At 58.9% G+C, this 24,312-nt stretch overlaps 1 protein-coding gene and 1 long non-coding RNA gene across 4 annotated transcripts; one reads left to right on the top strand and one right to left on the bottom strand.

Moving 5' to 3' along the window:
* Positions 1-4,993: 4,993 nt before the first annotated feature.
* LOC109391156 (uncharacterized) lies at positions 4,994-9,625 on the bottom strand. 2 transcript variants are annotated; one of them, XR_002125721.1, is made up of 4 exons: positions 9,360-9,625; positions 6,816-6,988; positions 5,745-6,141; positions 4,994-5,564 (listed from the first exon to the last, which is right to left on the bottom strand). It is a non-coding gene; the product is annotated as an uncharacterized LOC109391156 (long non-coding RNA). The 2 variants fall into 2 exon arrangements; XR_002125720.1 differs by having other exon boundaries at positions 6,861-6,988.
* Positions 8,392-19,220, top strand: GABRD (gamma-aminobutyric acid type A receptor subunit delta). Of its 2 annotated transcripts, none has more exons than XM_019658451.1 (9): positions 8,392-9,224; positions 14,443-14,555; positions 14,790-14,857; positions 14,956-15,176; positions 16,266-16,348; positions 16,768-16,905; positions 17,555-17,710; positions 17,929-18,140; positions 18,470-19,220. In XM_019658451.1, exons 1-9 carry the CDS (start codon positions 9,157-9,159, stop codon positions 18,767-18,769), a joined length of 1,359 nt encoding a protein of 452 aa, XP_019513996.1. In that variant the 5' UTR covers positions 8,392-9,156; the 3' UTR covers positions 18,770-19,220. The 2 variants fall into 2 exon arrangements, with proteins under 2 accessions (XP_019513996.1, XP_019513998.1); XM_019658453.1 differs by lacking the exon at positions 8,392-9,224 and adding an exon at positions 11,601-11,845.
* The last annotated feature ends 5,092 nt before the right edge of the window (positions 19,221-24,312 follow it).

Here is a 24,312-nt window from a genome sequence, read left to right as displayed (position 1 = left end):
GGGTGGTATTTAAATTTAAGTTATTTGAAATTATCTGAACAAATATTTGTACATCAGTGTTCACAGCAGCATGATGCACAATAGCGATAAGGCAGAAACAACCCAAATGTCCATCAATCTGTGATATACACACACAAGGGAGTATTACTCAGCCTGAAAAAGAAATGAAATCCTGACATGTGCTACAACATAAACTTTGACGACTATGCTGAGTGAAATAAACCAGTCATAAAAGAACAAGATTGCCTGATTTCACTTATTAGAGGTAGATGGAGTAGTCAAATTTATAGAGACAGAAAGTAGAATGCTGGCTGTCAGAAACTGGGGGTGGGGAGGTGAAATGGGGAGTTAGTGTTTAATGGGGTCAGAGTTCCTGTTTGGAAAGACGGAAAGTTCTGGAGATGGGAGTGGTGATGGCACTGTGAGTGTGTGTAATGCTGCTGAACTGTGCACTTAAACGTGATTAAAATGATAAATTCTATGTATGTATTACCACAATCAAAATTCTACATGAGCGGGCCGGCTGAGTGGCATGTTGGTTAAGAGCTGGCTTGGGACACCAGCTCTCACCAGCAGGGCCCTGGTTCGGATCCCACATGAGGGCCAGTGACGCTGCGCCCTCTACACCTAAGATGATGAACAACAGCTTGACCTGGAGCTGGGCTGCCATGAGTTGCCAGCGACAGCGTAGGCTGCAGCCTCTGCTGCAGTGGGCTACCATTAGCTACCGTGTGTGGCCGGCAGCCAGCGTGAGTGGCTGGCAGCCAGTGTGAGCTGCCAAAAGCTGCCATGAGCAGCCGTCCAGAGGCCAGCGACTGATCTGCCTCAAACAGGAGGAGCACAATAATAACACCAACATGGGCCAGTGAAGCGACGTCCTCCACAACCAGACTGAAGAACAAAAGGACAACAACTTGTCTGTTCTTCTTCCCCTGATTCTCCAGCGCTGTTCCCCTCCCCCAATTCCCCAATAAAATCTTTTTTAAAAAAAGAAATTCTTCATGAGCTACAATTTAAAATGTGGCATTAGCCACATTTTAAGTTCAGTAGCCTGTGTGGCTGGCGGCTGCCATATTGGACAGCCCTAATATAAAAATGCCCATCATTCTCTAAAAATCACCACCAACCAGTAGCAATGAGCTCTTGTCACACCCAGACTGTTGTCCAGCCTCATCATTTCCCACGATAAAAAAGCACAGCTTCTTGGGAAAATAATTTCAGGTCTGAGCCAGAAAGCATACAAGGTGATCCTGGAGCAGCTTTTCCATAGAAAGCAAGGAAATTATCAAAGATTGAGCATGACATCAGAGCACATCTGGGTTCCTGATGACCAAAGTAAGGACGACCTGAGCATCTAAACAAAAAGAAACTACCGTGGATTGAAGCACATCAAGTGTGCTAACATCCATGAGTTCATTCTTAAAATGGGTTCCTCACTGGTCACTTTTGAAAGGTGCTAGGATACTAAGTTACTATTGGGGAAACTGGGGTAGCAGCCATGCAGACAGCTCCCCCATCTCCTTCCTGAAAAGATTTGGGTTGCACTGTGAGGAGCACAAGTATTTGATGGAGCCCTCTCTCTGTCTGGGCAGCCTGTGGCCAATGACCGAGCATGGCAGGGCCACTAGGGCCTGTCCATAGCCACCAATGCAGACTCCTGATGGGCCACCTCTGCCCCAGAGTCCCTCTGTGCCCTCCACTGGGTTGGCCAAAACGTGGTCAGGTCTGCACGAGAGTTGGGCTCTCCCTGCCCAGCCCTGCTTCGTCCCACTTGCCATCGCAGCTGTCAGATCAGTGTCAGCGAACTTCTTCAGCCCAATTCCTCCCCCTTGATCTTTGGCAGGCATGAGCCCCCGTTAAATCTTTTGCTTTCCTGATCCCGCCGTGTGGTCTGCTGACTGGCAGACTCAGCCTGACCCAGCTGGCACTGAGAATGGTCTGATAAAGCAGATGGTCAGGTGGGATTTGTAACTGGGTCACTCTGTGCCCAGCTGGCAACAAAGAGACAATCCTGGGTGGTACAGTAAGTCCTCACTTAGCATCGTCAGTGGGATCTGTGACTTCAAGCAAAACGACATATAAGGAAAAGCCAGTGTTACTGTAGGCTAATTGATATAAACAGGAGTTAAGTCCCTGTGGCACCTCATCGTTATAACACAGCAACGTTGACTGCAGTGATGTTACCTGAGGACCTGCTATGAGTAGAAGCCTGGAGCAGGTGGCAGCAGTTGGTGAAACTTTCGCCAATAATAAATGGGAGAATGGAGGCTGACATCACAATGGAGAAGGACTCGTGTTTGGGGAGGCAAAGGAGACGCATGAGCTCAGCGAGACAATCTGACAGTTAAGCTGCACTGACACCCACAAGGGAGCATGGGACACAGGCGGCAGTTGACAAACAAGTGAGGCTGGACGTGAGGGCCAGAGCTTCCAGGTGGCTTGTAAAGAGGCCCTTACCTCCTTCTGTGAGAGAAAAGGAGAAACTGGCACCTCGACGAAGGCTGACCAGCTGGGCGTGTTGAGCTTCAGAGATGATGGAATCTCAGCTGAGTAGTCAGGCTATGCCAAGGTCAGAGTCCTGTTTGGGAAAACCTTGACAATTGAGATGGGGGTCTCTGGGTGGACACCCCTGAATGTTTTGACTCCCCACACTCTTCTGAAGGTTTAGAGCCTGCCGAGGTGGCCCGCCCCTCCCAGGAAGAGCTAGCACCCCCTCCCATGAGAAGACACTGTCGAGGTCTCCAAATAGGCTCCCCTCCAGGATCTGCCCCCAGCCCGGCTCCTGGCTGCCTGACTCGTAGTGGGGCACAAGTTGGAAGGTCACCGAGTCAAACACATGAGCCCAGGTTACCGGACATGAAGGAACTAAGGACAATGAGCCCTGAAAGGTGGGACCAGAGGAGCCCTCGGACTGCCCTAGCTGACCGTCTGGACAAAGCTTCCGGGCCACTTGTGGGGGAGGAGAATCCAGCTGGAGCGCAGACCCTAGAAGGATTTCACCAAGATGAAAACCTTTGGCTCTACAACAGCTACTGTTGAGAAAATGAATAAGCAATGCTTAGGCTGGGAGAAAACCTTTGCAAACATACATCCAACAAAGGACTTACATCTACAATATATAAAGAACTCTCACAACTCAATGCTAGGAAGATGAACAGTGTCATTTTTAACAAGTGATGCAAGTTTTGAACAAATAAAAAGCACATAGAAAGTGACCAGGGACCTTAGCCATTAAGGAAATGTACATCCAATCCATGACAAGGTGCCCCTATGCAGCTACACGAATGGCCCACATTAGATGCTTACACTCAAGTGTCGCCAAGGCGGGGGTACAATTCAGAGCCCAGCGCGAGGCTGGTGGGACTGCAGAATGGTGCAGCCATGCTGGCCAGCGGATGGGCCACCTCTTATGAAGGTAAACGGAAATTCCCCTTACAGTCCTGTGACCCCACCTCCAGTATTTATTCAAAGGAAAGGAGAATGTGTGTCCAAGTAAAGACTTGGTGCAGATTCACTCCTAATAGCCCCAAACTGAGTCCAACCCAGATGTCCGTCAGCAGGTGGTAGTTGAGCAAGCTGAGGTGTAGCTGTACAAAGGAATACGACCCAGTGATAAAAAATAAGCCACCGGCGCACGCAGCAGCATGGGTACATCTCAGACATATTACGCCCATGAAAGAAGTCAGACACCGCGGACTACTGTATCAGTCCCCCACTGCCGCGTACCCAACTGTCACACAGTTGTCTCACAGTTCTGCTGGGCCAGGGTCCCCAGCTCTGCCTTTCGCATAGCTGCCGTCACGATGTTGGCCAGGGTGGTGCCATCACGAGGTGCAGTGGGGAGGACCCACTGCCCAGCTCACTCTGGCTGTGGCAGCAGTCAGCTCCCGGCCGGCTGTTGGACCGCGGCCTCGTCCCCTCAGCTCCTCACCTGGCGAGCCTCTTGTCACATCAGCTCATGACATGGGAGCTGGTTCATCAAAGTGGGCAAATGAGCGTCCAGCCGGGTCCAAGTCACAGGCTTTTACGAGCTGACCTCGGGAGTGACAGCCCATTGCTTTGGACATCTTGTTGGAATAAGTCACTGGGTCTGGACCCCAGTCCCAGGAGGGGGCTGCCCAACGCCAGAGGCAGAGGTCACTGGGAGCCATTTGGGAAGGCAGCCCCGGGCAATGTCACAGTGTGATTCCACTGATAGGAGACTTCCAAAAAGGAGAACTAGAGTGACAGGAGGTGACACCAGTGTGTCCTCAGGACCAGGGTCAGGAGAGCAGAGGACCGCAGAAGGCAGGAGGTTGTCAACATGGGTGATGTCACGATTATGGTGGTGATCGTACAGCCCTAGACACATCTCAGAACCCTGCAAACTGTGCTTGCAACTGGTGACTTTTATTGCACGTGAATTATATTTCAATACAGCTGACTAAAAGTAAAATAAAATAAAACCTAGCGTCTAGGCCACAACCCACTGGGAGGTGCATGATCTGGTCCCTCTCTCCCTCCCTCCCTTTCTGCCTCCCTCCACCATAGCCCATGGGGCCTGGCCTTGCTTCTGTTTGAACTTGCCAGTTTATTTCTGCCCCAGGGCCTTTGCAATTTCTGTTCTCTGCCTGGAACACGTGGCTGGCGTTTTCTCAGAGGAATAGGCTATAATTCAAGTGTTAGCTCACAGGCTACCTCACAGAAAGGTCTTCCTGACCGCTCTAAGTGACCCCCCCAAAAAAAACACTGTTACTCTTTACAATTTTTACTTTGCTTAAATTCCTTTCTAGCATGTCACACGATGTCTGTTTGTTGACTCACAATTGTCCCTGTTCTCCCTTCTAGAAGGAGGGCGGGGACCTTTTTTATATCTTATTCACACCCAACGGCTAGACCAGTCCTTGGCACAAAGTAGGGCAAACAATTCCATACATATTTGTTAAATGACTACTGATCTGTGTGGAGGCCTTTCTTAAGGAAGTTTAATGAATGTATTCAAAGACCCAGCCTGAAAAGGATGGCAGCAAGCCTCATGCTTTATTTCTCCAACATTCTACACAGAGAACCAGCATGCAGGACCAGAGGGGCCGAGGGTACCCACCCGGGGGCCTTCCCCACGGAGGGGACCAGTGGCAGGAGCCTCGCTCCCCAGCAAGAGCCTTCTTTAGGAGTTTCTATGTTGTCACTCAGCCGTGCTGGCATCTAAAGGAAAATGTCTTTCTCGTTGATCGACAGCACTTTTGTCAGGAATCGTTCATTTGTGTTTCACATTTTCTATCTCATGAAAGAATTCAAACTGCCACTTAGAAAAACACAAAATATGAGACTTAGAACTCTGACTTCTCCACACTACGCGTGAGCAGTTGTGCTTGGACGCCGTCTACTGAAGTCATGTAGGAAAAATCCTATAAGTGGCCCAGCTCATTGGGCCTCGATTGCTAAAAACAGCACCACTCAGCCGGCTCCGGTGGAGTGCATCCTTTGTTTATGGAGCCAGCCTGTGGGACTCAGGCTGCCGCGAGCACTTTGTATTTGATCTTTTCTGCCAACTTCCTCTGCTTCTCCAAATGAATGGATTCCATCTGAAAATCATAGGATTAATAATTACACTCTGAGCGCAAGAAAGCTCTTCTCTGTGTCACTGCCATTTTCTCTATTTGGAGCTTTTTCCAAGGAGAATAATAAAGCAACCTGATAAATCTGCCAGGCCAGGATTTTAAATTTAGCTGGAGCCGTTTCCCTCCCAGGTCCCTATGACTCACCTGTGCCTCCCGGAGCTCATCCTGCTGCTGCGATGGACAGAGGCCAGCTCTCGCCGGCCTTGGACTTGGTGCCATCCCTTCTCACGCACTGCAAGCACCCGGCAAGGCAATTGCCCAGAGGAACGATACGGGAAAGGCTGCAGGTTGCTGATTCTCTCAAGAACCGAGTGGGTCAGCAGACCATACTTTTGTGACTTTCCAGATGTCACTTAGGGCATTCCTGTTCACGGATGTATTGTCAGTAACTCCAGGAGCTAACGAGGCAGTGTCCATACCTCTCAGGGCCAAAGGCACGACTGTCCACTCGGTGCCATATGGGAGGGCACAACGCCTGCCTGCACTAAGTAGAAGAAAGCCGCAGCTGCTGCCCTGAGCCCGGAGCCACAGGGCTTGTGTGCTGTAGGAGGGAGAAGCCACCGCGTTACTTGTCAGATAAGCACAAAGGAAGACCACGGACTAGTTACCAGATGGTCAGGGGTCAAATGCCTTAGGTTTGGAGTCTCATTTTTGCCACTGTCCCTTGGTGGGTGCCAGGCCCCCGTCCTGAGCTCTCTGGGTGCCAGGACAAGGGGATGGGGTCGTCCAGGTATGTGGGTGGTGAGCACTGACCTCACCTGAAACAGAGTGCCTTCTTGTATTGACTTTGAAATTTTTCACCCAAGTCACACTTGAAGGGTGAGGTGCTCCCCCAAAAAATGACAGGAATGGAATAAACATGGGGATGACATCCAGTGGTTTCCAGAGAAGGGAGGTCGCCTGAGACCCTACAAGTCACACTTGTTTTCAGTGAAAACGGCCCGTTGCCGCCGTTGTAGGAAAACTGAGACTTGAATAGAGGTCAACCTCCTGGGCTCTCATACCAGAAGACCAGTCACTGCTCTCACAACCTCCTCTTGCAAATGAATCAACCAAAGCCAGGAGAAATGTCTTCCCAGGCCACACAGCCGGTGAGGAGCAGAGCTGGGGAGTACCAGACCTCTGCTCCCCAAGCATTTCCAGAATGCTCAGAGGGAGGAGAAAGGCGAGCCCCCCTCCTCACAGGTGTGGCACCCCATTGATTGCGGGGCTCACCTCAGCTGGGGCCCAGCACCCAGGACCAGGTTCCTGTCTCCTGACCTGCAGTGGGGCTGCTCCAATCGGCTTTCCTTGTAGCTGCAGCGAATCCGGATGGAGCTGAATATGAGGCCTGGAGACCAGCTGTTTACACATCAGTGAGAAGGGCCACAAACTAATTCTGAAAAAACCTGAGGAAGGAATAATGAAAGTTCCCGTTCTTCATATCCAAACCGAAACCAGTTAGGGACAATATAGAACTCGAATGAAACTTGCAGACTCTGGGGAAGAAATACGCCTTTGACTTAAGGTTAGTGACTATCCCCAGGCGTCCCCGAGAGGGAGGGCTACTGCTGGAGAAACCTGTGGCCGTGGGCGGCATTGGGAGTCTCGGGTGACGTCACCTTGTTCTCCACTGTTTAGAAATGTGCCTCTAGGCTCAAGGAAGAGGAGTCGATCTGATGCCACCAAACAACAGAGCTGTGGCTAAGAGGCCCGTACAGCTCCCATCTCCAGCAAAAGGTCAAGATCAACCGCCTGTCTCAGGTCACAGATGGGACTGAAGACAATAACGATAGTCTGGTTCACCCTGAACTCATTGCATCAAGTGGTTCAAGGTCAACACTTCTCCTCAGAGGCTATTAGCAGCTAGGTCATCTCAGTACCTGAAGCAGTGTGACAGTGACTTCAGCTGTGAAGCCGGGACAGACACCTGGACCAGCACAGACACCTGGCCTCACTGCTTGGTCCCAAAGCTCGGGAGGGAAAGGCCAGAGGTGGAGCTCGGCGAGGGCCACGCTGACCACATGTGCTCTGCGGGCTTCTGGAGACTGAGCCGTGTGTCTTCTTACATGTGTTAAGTACCTAGTATATGCCAGAGGCGTAGACACGAAGGGTGCTCTGAAGAAGCAGGCGGGGGTGGGGTGGCGATAATAAAAATAATCCTGTGGACACCTTTTCATGAATTAACTAAAATCTCTCAGCAAGCCCATGCACACAGACAAATGGCAGTGAGGCCACGGGGTCCCAGGCTTGTCCAGGTACACCAGCGTGCAGCGCGTGGACACCTCGAGGTCAGTGCTTCCGAACCAAGAGGACCCACTTCAGCAGGGACCCAGGAGGACCCTCCAATGGAGGCACTTACGCTGAGGCCTGAGTGGCTGTCTTAGAGCCTGTTCCTGGCTTTGAGGAAGAAAGCTGGCACCAGCCCTCCCTTTAGTCCTGGGCACTCAGGATCTCTGCAAATTTCCAGCAGCAAAGCCCTGTCTACACCCCCTCCACCTGGCCCTGCTCTGGCCAGCGTCCCCGGTCATCCCAGGGGACATAACCCACCCCGGGACAAATTTGTCAGTTTTCAAGTGTTTTCATGAGAAGTTAACTTTCTGTTGTCAGCTGATATCGAGTCCAGAGTGAAGGAACGAGACCAAACAATGCTTAACATTTGTGACCAGCTTTTTGGAGGCAAACTGCTGCAGAATTTTATGTTCGAAAGAATTAAAATAGAAAATGGGCAGGGCCTTGGCTTTCTCAGCTCCGTGGAGGGCGGATGCATCGTGGGCAGAGCCCAGCCATCTGCGGTGCCCTTTTAAGGGGCTGTGGACAGGTGTGACGGAGCCCGGCTGGGCCAGGAAGATGTCACTGCTCCGTGGCCAGAGCAAGGTTGTGAGCACAGAACCCCGCCAGCGAGCAGCGACAGCGCCCACCCCCTTTTCTCTCACCCTTTGCCAGAGCTGCTAGTGAAGCGCAGTGCTCTGGTTTGTGTGAGGGTTTTGGAAGGAGCTGCTTGTGGGCGTCTCTCCCAATACAAAGCAAAGGCTGCAGGGACGCTGGTACCCTCCCGGGTCCCTCCCGCGCTGCCTGAACCGGCTCCCTGGCGCCTGTGAGCCCCACAAACAGCCCCGGGCAAACTCGAGGACTAGGTTGTGGACGCGCGCGCATCGGTCCGCAGGCGCCTGGCGGGGCAGCGGGCTGCTGCGCCCCCGTGGGTCGCCTCCCGTGCAGACGCGCAGAAAGACCCGTCAGCGGCCGGCAAGAGCAGCGGCGGTGGGATGGAGAGTTCCAGCCCCCCGGCCTGCGGGTGATGGGGCTCGGCTGGGCGGCGAGGCTCGAGCTGAGGGGGGGCGGTGCTCCCGGCTCGGGGGCGGGAGATTCGGCGGGCCTCGGAGTGGGGTGGGCGGGGCGGCAGGTGGGGCGGCTCGCGGCGCCGCGCTCCCCCGCCCTCGCGCCCGCGTCGCGCGTCCTCCGGCTCCCGCCCGCTGGTGCCGCCGCCGCCGCGGCCGCCGGAGAAGCAACTTCGTGAGCGCCCGCGACCTGCCGGACCCCGGCGCCGCGTCGGTGCAGCGCCAACGGGCCCAAGGCCATGGACGCGCTGGCCTGGCTGCTGCCCCCGCTCGTCCTGCTCTGCGCGCAGGACCATCGCGGCACCAGGTGAGCCAGCGCGGGGTCCGCGTTGCGCGGAGGCGGGAGCCGGGCGCGAACCCCCGGCTGCATTCCCCCGTGTCTGTCCCCAGGTTGCCCCCGTGTCTGCCCCCAGCTTCCTCCCTCCCCCCCTCCCAGGACTACCTTCCACTGTGTCTCCCAGCGCGGGCCCTGCTCTCCGGACCCTGCCTCCCGCCGGCGCTCCGCCCGTGTGCTGTCCGCTGTCCCGGTGCTGAACCGGCGCTGCTGGGTGGGACGAGGGCGTCGGAGCCGCTCCCAATTCTCCCCGAGCCCCGGAGCGCGTGGCTAGCGCTGGGTCCTTGGCACCGGCCGGCGCTTGGCCGGCCCCTGGCTGGCGGGTGCCCTTCCAGGCGCGGGCTACGCGCTCTGCAGGCAGGAGCTGCGGGCTGGGTGAGCGATCCTGAGAACGGGGGAGGGGGCCGCTCCTTTCCCGTTTGAGCGCGCAGGTCTGGACAAGAAGGCGCGTCCTCTCGGCCGTGTGCTCATGAAGAGTGCGGACCAGGATACGGTGGGGTCTCCTTTCAAAGGGGCCATTTCAAATGGCCTCCGCTGAGCTCCAGAGTACGGAGGTGGGAGGGAGCCAGGTGCCCCTGGCAGCTGGAAAGAGGAGGATTTCTCTCTAGCCCCCAGAAGGAGACGAGGCCCTGTGTCCCAGAGAAGGAAGAGGGGGAGGAGAAAGGCCTCCCCGCCATGGCTCCCAGCCTCTGACTTCCAGGGACCAGGACCGTCCCGGTGTGCTTTTCTCCTCTCTGGGGACTTGAAGTGGGCTCCGGCTCGCCTGGCGCCTGAACACTGAGCCTGGCCACCTTCCATGGGAGTTGTGAGGGGGGTGTTTTTTGAAAATCACCTTGGTGCAAAGATTCTGCAGAGAGGCCAGAGCAAAGGCCGCTGTCTCCCTCGTCCCAGATGTCATGGGCAGCCAGCTGAGGTCAGAGATGTTAGGGCCGGAAGTGGTTGAACACAAGCTGTATTGGCTGTGAGCATGCGGGCAGCACATACTTGCAAGTGGGGGATGTGGTCAGTTTCCTTGTTGGGGGGTGGGGTGGGGACAGCGCCAGAAAGGCTGGTCTGGCTGTGGAGTGACCTTCGTGCCCAAGACCATGGTCAGTGCCGATGCGGCCGGTCCTCAGGGGGCTGTGCCCTTCGTCACACCCCACGGCCTGTCTCCTTCCTCCTTCCCTGCTTCACTGAACCAGGAAGGGCAAAACGTTGAGGCGCCGCTGCGGACGAACGTGCCAGAGGCAGGGGATCGGCTGCTGGCTCCGGCCCTCGGCCACAGCCACACAATTCTGAAATCCAGGCTGCTCTGAACCCCGACGTCTTAGCCCAAGTTTGACTCCAAAACTCACTTGTCAGGAAAGCCTGTCCCGCTCTGATATGAGGCTCATTTGTCTTTATTCATGCTATTTCCGGGCATGTATTTATACATATCCTGCTGGGAAATTCTCCAGACACCCCCAAGTCTGCACGTGCACCATGTCGTCTTTCTAAAATCCGAAGCGTTCTGAACTCCGACCCCCATCTGGCTCCAGGGTATTTTCAGTGAGGGATATGCCTGTGTGTGGCCCCAGCGGGACAAGGCCCTGGGCTTTGTGGCCTCGGTGGGTGACCTTCAGACAGTGCAGTGCTGTCCATTTGGGGCCTCCTTTCTATCAGCTTCTGTGTTACTCCACCCCAGAAACCAGAAGGACTGCACCCTTCGCCCCTCAGTGTCCAGGCCCTCACCCCTGCAGCGGTGTGGCAGGAGAGGGAATGGGAGGGACTGTTCCCGGTGGGACGGGCTCGGAGGGATGAGGATTGTTGGGGCAGTGTTGGTGGTCAGGTCAAGGCCATGCCTTCCTGAGCCTGAAGACCCACTCACGCAGTGGGCACCGAGCTCACCAGCTGCATGCTGAGTGGGTGGCCCTCCCTGGCTGCTGGCACCTCCGTCTCCCTGGAGAAGCTGTGCCTGCACGCCAGCTCACCGAGCACTCGTCACGGTGTTTCTCTTTGCCTTGGTAACTGAGGTGCCAGCGGGGCTGGTGTTGCTCTAAATGCAGCCGTCAGGGATCCGTGGGCTTGTGTGCGGTGGAGGGGTCCTTGGCGGGAGGAGCACCCTGCTGCCGTGCTCAGCCTCCCACCTTTCCTTTCTGTCTTTAGGGGCACAGACAGGTGTCGGGTGGGGTTGTTCCTGGGTGGAGCCCAGAGAGGGAGGGAGGCCCGCTGACCCCAGAGCAGCAGGGCCCAAGCTGCCTGTGGGCCGTGGTGGCTGCTCTACCCCAGCAGTTTGAGCCTGGCGTGGGTCCCCAAAGGAAGCCTCAACCCCAGGCCACCGCTGGGTCCCAGGCTGGTAGATGAGTCAGGAACTCTGTCCCCAGGTGCTGGTCAGAGTCACCACACCCTCATTTCCTGCTGAGCTCCCCGCCTGGGAGCCCAACCCTGAACTCTGGCCTGGAACCCCAACTGCCACAGAGCGTGTGCTCCTTGGTGCTCTGGTCTTCCACTTCTCTTCTCACTGGATGACACGGGCCCTGTCCTAGGTGACAAGGGACATCAGGGGCAGCTTGTCCCCTTCTCACCCCCGGAGGTGGCAGAGGCTAAGAAATCTACTGGCAACTTGCCACTTCCAGGCAAGCTTCACGGTGGGGGGCTTGTCCTGGGCTTTGCCCTTCTGCCCCCAGTGGGCCTGGGACCTGGGTCGGGGCGGGGAGGGTACCTGCCTGTGCCCCACTCTGCCGCCCAGGAGGACGGTGTCTCCTGACAACCTCGTCCCACGCTGCCACTGCAGCAGGATGACAGCTGGGCCAGTCCAAAAATAAAGCCTATTTCTAATCTCTTTACACCTGACCTTCAGGGTGACCTCCATTTGCATTTCTAATTGTGCTTTATTGGGGGCCAAGATTTTATTTAATTCCTTCTTATACTTTGTTATAAAGTGCCCGCCCTCCCTACCCTGGACCAGGCCATGGCCTGGGAGGAACAAGAGGGTCCTGTGGGATAGATTGGGAGTCTGCAAGTTTCATTAGCTAAGGAACTTCTGGTTTAAAGGCAACCTTCTTCAAAAGGCCACGTATGAAACGGACGGGGCTGGGGGAGCTCCCTAACGCCGGCAGCCCTGAGGGCTCCTGAAGCCCCTGAGAGTACAGTGTGAGGGTCAGGTTTCCACGTCAGGCTGCACCTGGAGGCTGGGCAGCAGTCAGCAGCAGAGCAGCCCCCACCCACCACTGCTCCAGTGTTTAAGCCAGAAACCCAAGGCCCCTCATGGCACCCAGTCTGGGCCAGGCCCCTTCCCTTCTCAGGTGTGTCTCCCCCTCCCCGCTCCCGGCACCGCACTGTCCAGCCCAGCTCACCCCTTCTCGGTCACTCCCCCATGCACGTCATTCTACCAGCACCATGGTTTTGAAATGGCCCCGTCACGCAGCTCCTGGCCCAGAGTCCTGGTGTACTTGTGGCCCCTTAATGAGACAGTGGGGGTGGCTGGAAGGGGGATAGGTGGGCACAGAGGCTGGGATGAAGCCTTGGCTGGGCCCGGAGCTGGCCGGAGCTGGAGAGATGGGTGTGGGCAGCAGTGGGCCAGTGGGCCCATGTGGGGCTCTGGGGAAGGGGCTGGACACAGGCTGGACGCGGGGCCTGAGCTTGGCTGCACTGATGGCCGGAGAGGGTGCCTGCAGTTGACAGAGACAGTCCCTGAGGGGGCAGGAGGCCAATGGGAGGCTGGGGTGTGGCTCCCACTGTTGGGACGGGAGGAGTGGCCAGCCAGCAGCACAGTGGGGGCCGAGAAGAATTGGTGGTCTTCTCCTGCGGCCGGAAGGGCCCAGAGTGGGGCACCTGGGCATGTGGCCATGGCTACCTTCAGCGCGTCTGTCTCCAGGCGGAGGGACCCATGACCCAGACCCTGGCTCAGGCCAGGCTTGGGGCCCAAGGTGACCTTGTCAGGATCTGTGACTGAGAGAATGACAAGACGGTTGTTCCTGGGTGCCCCCATTCCAGGCTTGAATTCAGGAGGGGTGGCGGTCCACTGCGGGGGTCCCGGAGGGGGGTGTGCGGGTTTCCCGTGGCTGCTGTAACAAGTGACCACACACTGGGGGCCTTAAAACACCAGCAATGTATTCTCCAGCAACCCTGGAGGCGGAAGTCCGAGATCAAGTGTGGGCGGGTCGGTCCTTCTGAGGCGGTGAGGGAGAACCCAGTGCTGCCTCCCCCAGCTTTGGTGCACCGGCCCCCACGCCCAGCCCGCCTTGAGTTCAGCCTCTGCCCCATCGTCACAGGGCCTTCTCCCCATGCGTCTGTTTTCTCTCCTTAGAAGGACCCCAGTTGTTGGATTTAGGGCCCCCTAATCCAGCCTGACCTCATCTTAACTAATTACAGCAGCGAATATCCTATCTCCAAATAAAGTCCCATTCTGAGGTTCTGGGTGGACATGAGTTTTGGGGGATGCTGTTCACCCCAGACCAGGTGAGCAGAAGGAGGGGTGGCCAGGTGGAGTTGCTGGGGAGCTTAGTGCTCCTGGCAGTCCTGGGTGTGTGGGCCACGAGGTGCCTGCCACGTGCGGACACCCCCTGGCCCTGCCAGGCTGTCAGTGGGTCTGTCCTGTGGCCAGCAGGCACAGTGCCCAGCTTCTCTGGGGTCAGCCTAAGCCCCAGAAACACATGGCCATTGGGGGACATATGGGGCCAGGCCTGGGCCTGCCTGGGAGTGGACAGAGCAGGAGGCTGGCTGCAGCCTTCCGTGGGCCTGCGGGCTGCCTCTGGGTCAGGTTTGGGACCTTACCTGGCCTCTCCTTCTCCTCGGCCTTCAGCCTCCTGGTCACACATCTTTTCTTCCATGTCACCTGCTGCGGGACACTCCTCCTCAGAGGCTGAGAGGGAGGCCGTGTGCCCGTGTCGGCATCCTCTGAGGCCTATCCTCTGAGGGCCCTCAGTGTGGGGACTCCGGGGGGCTGGCTGTCTCTGGGCTGGTTGTGGAGAGAGACTGGGGCTCCGCCTGACCTGGGCAGCCACCCCCAGGCCATGTGGATGGCCCGGAAACCGAGCAGAGGCTGGTGGAAGAGACGAGGGGCCCCGCCTAGGCTCCCTGTGCCCTGTGAGTCCTGGCCTGGAGGGGCCTTTTCAGTGATCAGCCCTGTCCCTCCCGGCCTAAGTGCCCAGGACAGAGCGCCATCCCCAGGAGGGGACCCAGGCTCCATCCCTGGCACCCGGCCTGAGACCAGTGGGCTTTGCCCTTCCAGAGCGATGACTGACATTGGGGACTACGTGGGCTCCAACCTGGAGATATCCTGGCTCCCCAACCTGGACGGCCTGATGGAGGGCTACGCCCGCAACTTCCGGCCGGGAATCGGAGGTGAGTGTGGCCATCAGCCGGGGCCCTGGGCCCAGCTGTGGATGTGAGTACCCAGACTCTGGGCAGGTTCCCCTGAGGGGTGACCTGGCCTCGAGCGCTGGCCCCCAGGGATGCAGCTGGGGCCATGTCCTCTGAGACCTCATGCAGACTTGCACTGAGCCGGCCCTCCCTGCAAACCCCTGGTGCTCCCCATCCGCCTCCCAGCCTCAGCCCTGCCCCCCCCGCCCCCCGCAGGTCCCCCTGTGAACGTCGCACTCGCCATCGAGGTGGCCAGCATCGACCACATCTCAGAGGTGAACATGGTAGGTGCCACCGGCCTCTGCCCCCCCACCCCCCCTTCTTGTGTGCCTGGGACTGAGCAGGCTGACTCAGGGCCCCTCCACCTGCCTGCCCTCCGCAGGAGTATACCATGACCGTGTTCCTGCACCAGAGCTGGCGGGACAGCAGGCTGTCCTACAACCACACCAACGAGACCCTGGGCCTGGACAGCCGCTTCGTGGACAAGCTCTGGCTCCCTGACACCTTCATCGTGAATGCCAAGTCCGCCTGGTTCCACGACGTGACCGTGGAGAACAAGCTCATCCGGCTGCAGCCCGACGGGGTGATCCTGTACAGCATCCGGTGAGCCCACCCCACCGCCGCCCAGGGGGCCTGGGGGCTGTTTACACATGGACCTTGCTGACCACAGAGGCTGCTGGCTTGTGGGATGCTGGCAGGTGTAGCTTTTGGCCAGCACGGTGCCTTTTTGCTTTTTAAATTGGGGTGAAATTCACATAACATAAAATCAACCATTTAAAAATGAACAGTCAGTGGCATTTGGCACATTCGCAATGCTGTGCAAACATTACCTCTATCTCGTTCCAAAGCATTTCATCCCCCAAAAGGAGACCTGCACCCACTAAGCAGTCACTCCCCCACCCGCCCAAGAAGCCACCAACCTGCTTTCTGTCCCTGTGGATTTGCCCATCCCAACACTTTGTATAAAGTGAATCATATGCTCCGTAACCTCTCGGTCCGCCTTCACTGAGCATAGTGCCTTTGAGGCTCATCCACGTTGCAATGCTGGTCAGAATCTCGTTCCGTTTCTGGCTGAGTGACATTCCACACGGGGGTCCAGCACGGCTTCTGTGTCCACTCGTCCATTGGCGGACGCTGGGCTGTGTCACCTTCTGGCGATTGTGAGCTGTGCTGCTATGAACACATGTGTTCGTGTCTTTGAGCACGTGTTTTCCGACATGTGCCTTTTAAAAATGGAATTAATTGCCAACATTTTGAAAGTCAAGTTTACATAGAAATCTAAATTCTCCTGGAAGCCAGAACGCTTGGCGGCCGTGCCTCCGTGCATACTGCAGGGTCAGTGGCATGGCCTGGGGGAGTCCCCGGTGGCTGGCGGGGGGGGGGTTCAGGCTGGACCTGCCTTCTAGACCCGGCTTAGCTGCACAGTCCCGCACTGTGAAGGATGCAGAAAGACAGTGGCACCCAGTCCTTGATTCCTGAAGGAAGACCCACAAACACCTCTAAAGTTTTCAGGTTCTACCCGGAAGCCAGCACCCTGCCCTCGGAGCCCGTGCACGAGGCAGCAAGGTGGTGCTGCCAGGCGGGGGCCCCTCTGGGAGGCGCCTGGTCATCTCTGTCTGTGGGGTCAGGGGGCTGCCAGCTCCCGGGGGCTGGCCTCGCCCCTGGGGACCTCACCGGCCTGTTGTCTGACAGGATCACCTCCACGGTGGCCTGTGACATGGACCTGGCCAAGTACCCCATGGACGAGCAGGAGTGCATGCTGCACCTGGAGAGCTGTGAGTGCCACGCAGGCTGGGACGGGGCTCCGCTCTGCCAGCCATGCTGGCTTTGGGGTGGAAGGCAGGGGACTCACACTGTCAGGGCCCCATGCAGCTGGCCTGGCTCGGGGGCATGGGGCGTCCATAGAGCGGGGTGCCCAGGAGGAAGAGGAGGATTTATAAGGCTTGAGAGCCCAGCCCACTTCGCACAGGTCACTGCCCTGCCAGGGCCAGCCGGGCCTTGGAGCCCAGACAAGGCATGGAGCTGCATCTTTGGGCCAGCGTGGCAGACCCTTCGGGTCTCCTGGCGATCCCGGCCCCGTCCACCTCCCGAAGTGCCAGGTGTGGCCACTGTTTCGGGTCCCCACGTGGGCAGGGTGCTCCTGCTGGGGGCCAAGGACACCAGGCTCTGCTGCCCGTTGTGGGTTCTCCTGCAGATGGCTACTCATCCGAGGACATCGTCTACTACTGGTCTGAAAACCAGGAGCAGATCCACGGGCTGGACAAGCTGCAGCTGGCCCAGTTCACCATCACCAGCTACCGCTTCACCACGGAGCTGATGAACTTCAAACTGGGTAACGTGGCCTCTGTGGCCTCTTCCCGCGAGCCCGGCTCGTGGTTTCCCCGTGCTCTTAGCTGAGCCACTAGCGGCTCTGAGGGCCCCTGGGGAGCGGCTGGAACACGCTGATAGGCGTGGGATGAGCTATGGTGAGGGCGGGTGGTGTCGGATGTCCTTTGTCTTGCTCCTTGGTCCTTTGCTGCTTCCCGGGGCTCGCAGCACTCTGGGTCTGGGGGGAACCTGAGGAGTGTGGGGTGCTCCCTGAGCCCCAGGACTGCAGGGACTCAGGGGTCAAACCTTGGGGACTGCCTTGCGTTCTGACCCCCTGGCCTGATCATCAGCTCTTCCCTTGAGCTCGGCTGTGCGTGGAGCAGGGTCAGGAGAGACGGAGGTGGGCCAACCCCGCAGCTGGGGGGGTCCCTCTGGGCCAGCTAGCAACACTGGGATCTTCCTCTTCTCCTTCCTCTGGGTGGCCCTGTGGCATGGCCAGCCTGTCCCCTAAGGCCAGGCCCAGGGCAGGGGAGACCCCTGACCTTTGGGGGAGGTGGAGAGGGTGGAGGTCTAGGGTCTTCCTTCCTTCTGAGGCTTGCAGTGGTCCGAGGGCAGTGGCGCGTGGCGGTGGGGCAGGGACAGTGCTGGGTGCTGACAGGGTGGCCCCCCTGCAGCGGGCCAGTTCCCACGGCTCAGCCTGCACTTCCATCTCCGGAGGAACCGGGGCGTCTACATCATCCAGTCCTACATGCCGTCTGTCCTCCTGGTCGCCATGTCCTGGGTCTCCTTCTGGATTAGTCAGGCAGCGGTGCCCGCCAGGGTGTCTCTAGGTATGGGCCTGGCCCTTCCTCTGAGGGAGCTGGTGGAGGGTGGGGACCCGGGAGCAGGACCCTACCCCGTCAGCCATGAGCCCAGGCCTTGCCCCCAGCCCCTCGAGCCAGCTGTCCCGGGGCAGTGGCCGGCCTGGCTGGGCCTGGTCAGAGGAGCCCGACCTGCACCCAGGCTGGGCTGGGGCAGGGCAATGAGATGGCACCGCCGTTCCCACCAGGCATCACCACTGTGCTGACCATGACCACGCTGATGGTCAGCGCCCGCTCCTCCCTTCCACGGGCGTCGGCCATCAAGGCGCTGGACGTGTACTTTTGGATCTGCTATGTGTTTGTGTTCGCCGCGCTGGTGGAGTACGCCTTCGCCCACTTCAATGCCGACTACCGGAAGAAGCAAAAGGCCAAGGTCAAGGTCACAGAGCAGAGAGCAGAGGTGAGGCTGGGCCCGGCTGGTTCTCTTGTGCTGTAAGCCAAGGACAGGCCCCACCCCCAACACACACATGCACCTGGCACAGGGAGGAGGCAGCCACATTTTCCTGGGCCCAGCCTGGGACCCTCTGCTGACTGCGGTGGGATGTCACTTGCACGCCCTGGGCTCCGTGGGAGTGGGCTCAGACACCCTGGCTCCAGCCTGCTGCAGGTCATGGCGGCGCTCGCTGAGGCCTGGAGCTGCTGGCCTGGGTGGGGGGTCCTGTGTGGCAGGCCCTGGTCATCCTGGGCCGGACCGCCAGCTCAGTCCTGCCTCCTCCTCCCCTGGAGCAGGTGGACGTGAAGAATGCCATTGTCCTGTTCTCCCTCTCGGCCGCTGGCGTCTCCCAGGAGCTGGCCGTGTCCCGCCGGCCGTGCCGCATGGCCGGGAACCTCATGGGCTCCTATAGGTCGGTGGAGGTGGAGTCGGGAGACACAGAAAAGCAGGGGGCAGCCCGCTCGGGGGGCCAGGGAGGCCTCCGGGCGCTCTTCAAGCCCATCGACGCAGACACCATCGACATCTATGCCCGTGCCGTGTTCCCTGCAGCCTTCGCGGCTGTCAACGTCATCTACTGGGCGGCCTACGCCATGTGAGGCCACATGTGCTGCTGCCCAAACCTCCAGGGACAAAGGCCCCTGTGATTGACCTGCCCGCTCTGCGTGTTTCAAAGTGGGGACAGCAAGGGGTCACAGGAGGGAAGCAGCGGCCGCCCTGAGCCCCGGGCTCTGTCCCACCCTCACCGGACACCGTCCTGAAGCCCTCCCATTCATCCCTCCTGGACACCTGGCCTGGCCCCTGCTTCCCAGTGGCAGACTGACCTGACACCGAGGTGGAGCCAGGTGGGCGCAGGGCCCTTGGGGGACTCAGCACTCGGCTTGGAAAACGACCCTGGTTCTTGGACTTTGCTCTGTTGGATTGGACCAGGGAGCGGTGGGGAGGCTGGGTGTGGACGGTGCTCACTGCCTTGGCGAGATGGTGGAGACGGTGGTCGTGGGCCTTTGGTCCCAGCATGAAATAAAGCCAAGCCTTTGGCCATGGTGACATTCTCTGTCACAACAGCTGGACCATGGCCTCCTCTCCTGGTACCTGGAGAGCTCTCCTCTGGCTATGGGCTCTGTGGTTTCGGGACAGAGGGACTTGAAGACAGAGGTGCAAGGACAGAGTGCCTGGGGTGGCGCCTCAGAGACTGAGCCAGGTGGCCAAGTCGGGGGCATCAGTGGGGGTCTCCATCCCTCCTGGTCTCTTGGTCCCACGGCCAGGGTACCATTATGATGCCTTTTCAGATGTGGTAGCATGAGAACAGAGGCCGTCAAGTTCCCACAAACACCCTCCAGCCCCTTGCCACCTCTGCTGCCACCTTGGACGTGGGGTGACAAGGTTGCAGCTTCACGACCTTTGGCCACTGGAGACCTGACAGGCGGCTCTTAATGGGGGGGTCCGATTTTCCCATCAGTACCCCAGAAGAAGCAGGAGTGTGCAGTTAGCAGCTGTGAGGGCTGCTGTGTGCTGCGGGGTTGGGAATGTCGGCCCCTATGGACAAGGTACCCTGCTGTGGTCAGGGTGGCAGCCAGGCCACGGCCCCGCTGGCCCCATGGGACCCCTCCGGCGGGGCCCCTCCCCAAGCCACCTTGAGGGGAGCATGACGGTGACTTGGCGTGAATCAGAAAGGGTGCCCTGAGGGGCCATCTGCCCTCAGTTGACACAAGCTGCCCAGGGGCCTTCAGTGTCCCTAGGCCATAGGGCAGGATCCTGGAGGACACCCACCCATGGGCAGTGCTCAGCTGGTAAAGTGACCACTGAGATCCAGGGACACAGGGCCCAGCTGCTTCCCAAAGGACCAGGCTGTATCTGAGGGCACAGGAGGGCATTGGTCCCCCGCCCAAACCTTGGACCAGGGCTCACCACCTCCACGTCCCGCCCCAGCCCCAGTGCGAAGGCCCCTGCTGCCAAAGGAGCCCTCCTCACACCCTGCTGCCCCTTTGGGCCCTGCTCTAAGGGACTAGGCTACAGGTCATGCCGGGGTGACACAGGCCGGGGAGCAGGGCCTCCAGGCTGCAGTGTGGCCGAGGAACAGCCGGGGCTCCAGGCCACCTCCCGACAGCAGGGGTGACTGGCCAAGCCCAGATATCTACGCGGACAGGACAGACAGACAGACAAGGACAATGCTGCTGGGAGCGGTGGCCTCTCTCCCTTTTCCCACCTCTGCACCCTCCCTTCTGTATGACCCTGGGCATGGTCACTGCCCCCTCCACCCTGGGGATGGGGCAGCTCACTGAAGCTACCAGGCTGCGTCCAAGAATGCCCATACCACCCCTCACCCCGGGGGCACCCAGGCTCCTGCCCTAAGACCCAGCCCATTGCCCAGGCCTCGGGGGTGCATCGGTGGGTTCAAAGTTCACGGGGCTGCTGGGCTCACCTGGGGGCAGAGGTCGGTGGGCCATCTCCCCTCTGCTGCCAGGACCCTGCCCCCAGCGCCCCCTCTCCCACCTTCCCTGGGCTTGCAGGCTGCCCCCTTTCTCCTTGTGCCCACGAGGAGCTATTTAAAGCCAGCTTTGCGCTGCCTCAGGCACCCACGCGGCGAGGCCCACCCGGGCAGGAGCCTGTGCTTGACTCCCCCACCAGCAATCACTCCCTCCTGCCGGCAGGCTGCTATTTCTGCCGAGTATTTACAGGGCAGGAAAAAGCGGCTGCTTTTAAACACAGAGTTCTATTCTCGTGGTGATGACACGAGCAGATTGAAGGCCAGGCGGATCAAGGTTTGCAGCTGAGAGGAGCTGGCCTGGGAAGGGGTGTCAGCATTTCCTGTAACGGGGCACCTGGGCCGGCAGGAGGGCAGGAGGCGGGAGGCAGCGGGCGGGCGGCAGGCACCCCACGCGCCTCATTCCAGGAGGGACTGGCTTTGGGGGCTGGTGGCTTCCTTGTCTGTTCTACTTGGTGGGCACTGGAGTGCGGGTTCCCCGCGTAGACTCTTAATGCTTATCTGAGAGCTGGGACAGCTTTCCCCCCAAGCTGGAGGTCTGGAGTCAGGCGACAGCGCCCGGCTTCCAGCTCTCACCTGTAGTGGGGGCAGGAGAGCACTGACCCTTCTCTTGGAGTGAAGCAAACGCCCACACCTGGGGGCACCAGTTGGGTTTCCTCAAAAGCAGAGCCTGAGACAAGGACTTGGGTGCAGGGACTTTATCTGGGGAGGGGTTTAGTGTCCTGGGGCTGCGGTAACAAAGCATCCCAGGCTGGGGGGCTTAAGAAACAGAAATCTCTTCTCTCCCAGTTCTGGAGGCCAGAAGTTCAAGACCCAAGGGCGGGCAGGGTTGTTCCCTCTGAGGGAGCTGGCCCCAGGCCTCTGCCGGCTCCGGGTGCTGCCGGCGTTCCTTGGCTGTAGAAACATCACCCAGTGTCTGTCCCTTGCCATGTTCTCTGTGTCCTCCCCTCTTCTTATCCAGGTATCAGTCATTTGGTTCAGGGCCCCTAATCCAGCACGACCTCATCTTAACCAATTACAGCAGCAAAGGTCCAGACTGCTTCCAAATAAAGTCCTGTTCTGAGGTTCTGCATGAACATGAGTTTTGGGGGACACTGTTCACCCCAGGCCAGGGGGCGATATGCCAGAAGCAGGAGCACAGGTGCAGGGAGAACAGACGAAGCAGGAAAAACCCACAGGTGCTTTGCTGGCTGGGGCTCCCAGGTCTCAATCTCACTGGGGACCCCTGCAGAGCACGTGGAATGCACCCCTGAATTATCCTTTGAAGAATGAAGGGCTGGGGCATTTATCACCAGCTCGCCTCCCCCGTCTGCCTGCCTACAAGCTGAGTGGACACCCTCGCGATGCCACGCGCCACGTGTGACACTGGTGGCGGCTGCTGCATGGCAAGTGCTGCACAGGGGCTGTGACGCTGGTGTCTCAGCAGCCGGCAGTCGCCTCGCAGTGCTCACATCATCCTCTCAGGACGCCACCGGCTTCTCATAGTGGTGGCTGTCACAGCAGCTGCAAGGAACACTTCCCAGGCGCCTGGATACCTGCTGTGGATCCCTGGGAGGTGCCAGGTCTGTCAGAGCTGCAGTGCCCCCCTTCCCCAGGTGGGAGTGTGGAGGTTAAATGGGGGCCCACCCTGAAAGCAGTTTATCAGCTTCAGCTGCCCTGCCTGGGGAAGGGAGCCTGGGGGTCAGAGAGGGCCCAGTGCTGCCTCTGGATGTGGCTAGCTGTCCCTTGTGGGAGGCAGCCTGGGCTCTGCCTACAGGAGGCTGCTGACCTTGGGTGACGAGCGAGGTCCCAGGGGATCTCCTTCCCTGCCCCGGGGGCAGCTGGGGCGCTTTCCTGAGATAGAAAGATTGGACACAGCTGGGCCTGTGAGGCCTTGGGGTCTAGAGCCTCCTGCAGGGCAGGGCCCTGCTGTCCATCTGCTGATTTGTTAGGGCCACCTGGCAGGGGTCCTGCCTGTCCTGGCAGAGCCTGACCCGAGTGAGTGACAGCTGAGTGTGCCACGTGTGTACGCGTGCACAGGTGTGCCTGTGTGAGTGTGCGTGTGCAATGTTCGATCTCAAAGGTCACACGGCGCCTGAGGTGGACTTTGCCTCTAGTGTGCAGCCAGCCACGGTCGCCTCCTACCTTCTACCCTGCAACTAAGGTGGCAGACGTGTGGAAGGCACAGCTGCCTGCTTTTCCAGTTCTTCCCTTGAAACGGAGTCCTGGAAGTGGAAGAGTGAGACCACATGGAGTGAATACCTTGAATGCTCTGGGTGCTTTTTGTCACTTTGCTTTCTAGAAGGCAATCCCAGCCGCACCTCCTGAGGGCGGTGTGAGTGAGGCCTTCTCCACGCCCTGCCCAGGACAGGGCCATAGGGCAAAGCCTCCACTGTCCTTGTCCCAAGGCCTGGAAGCCTGACCCTTGGTGCAGATGACAAGCAATGCCGGGGTCAGGGCTACCCTCTTAATCTTTAAGCAGAAGGCAAAGGAAACGGGAGGGGGGGCTGGGCGAGGTGGTGGCACCCACACGTATGGCTGGGCGTGGGAAGCCGCCTCGCCCTGGCGAGCTCAGCTCCCCACGTGAGGACAGATGGGGGCTCTGCCACTGTGTCTCCCTGTGATACTTTGAGTTGACCACGACCTTGTCCATCTTCATGTGGCTAAAATAGCGCCGGCACCCAGCCCCTGGGGGAGCAGCTGCGGCATTGCCATGGTGACCGAGGTTTTGGGTGCTGCCTCCTCAGACGCACATCAGGCCACACTGGGTTTTGAATATAATCCCAGGGGATGCGAGAGTGTGACAAGCTCTGCCTCCCAGCGGCCTTGTCTGCTTCCCTCATTGGGGCTGTGACCTGGCTCATCCTAGGTTCCCAGAAGAAGGGCTCCACTGTGTGGGCATGTCCACCCAAGAGATGTGCAGCGTGTCCCCTATGGCCTGGGCTGGGGCTGGCCCTGTGACCCCGGACGAAGCACTGGGCCACCCTCGCCCTCTGTGTCTGCCTTCAGAGAATGAGGTTGTGATACCCACACCCCAGAGAAGTGCTGAAGGTCCCTGAGCTGACGCCCGACAAGAGGACTTCCCGGGGAGGCACAATGGTGCCTGGTGCAGGCTGTGGACCTGGGGTGGGGGGTGCTTGTGCCCCAGGGTACAATGGGACAGTGACACCTGCAGGCCTCTGCTGTGAGATTTAGTGGTGGGTGTGTGGGCAGCGCCACAGGACAACGCCTGGCACAGCTGTGTCCAGCCCTTCCTAGCCACGAGGTCGATGTGCCCCCAGCCCCTCCATCCCCCAGACCAGCCTCTCCTTCCTTCTCCAGCCCCTGGACACAGCAACCCCACCTCTCCTTGCTGTCCTGCCTTGGCCAGACCCAGCACGTGCTGCAGATAGAACACTCACAGGTACAGAAACACACACACAACACCGACAGGGGGAGCTGGAAGGGCCTCCTCTGGCTGGAGCTCGGCCCAGGTATGTGAACTCAGGGCTGGGCAGAGTACCCCATATCCTCAGCCGCAACCCCACTCACAGCCCAGCCGCGGGAACCAGCAAGCCGGCCCCTTCCTTCTGTCTGTCTCTCCCGCGCCCTCTACTGGGAACGTGCAGCACTGCGCTCTCGGGGAGGAGGGATGTTCCGAATACCAGCGGCCGGTGTGTGGGGGGCCGGCAGGAGCGC

Source organism: Hipposideros armiger, unplaced genomic scaffold, assembly GCF_001890085.2.
Source record: "Hipposideros armiger isolate ML-2016 unplaced genomic scaffold, ASM189008v1 scaffold_284, whole genome shotgun sequence".
Classification (NCBI taxonomy): domain Eukaryota; kingdom Metazoa; phylum Chordata; class Mammalia; order Chiroptera; family Hipposideridae; genus Hipposideros; species Hipposideros armiger.
This window is presented reverse-complemented; position numbering and strand designations above follow the sequence as displayed.

What these genes read in the sequence shown, in the direction of transcription:
- GABRD (XM_019658451.1), top strand. Translation starts at nt 9,157, where the DNA reads ATGGACGCGCTGGCCTGGCTGCTGCCCCCGCTCGTCCTGCTCTGCGCG. An exon ending in CAGGACCATCGCGGCACCAG is followed by an intron (nt 9,225 to 14,442) that starts GTGAGCCAGCGC and finishes TTGCCCTTCCAG; the next exon opens with AGCGATGACTGACATTGGGG. An exon ending in ACATCTCAGAGGTGAACATG is followed by an intron (nt 14,858 to 14,955) that starts GTAGGTGCCACC and finishes TGCCCTCCGCAG; the next exon opens with GAGTATACCATGACCGTGTT.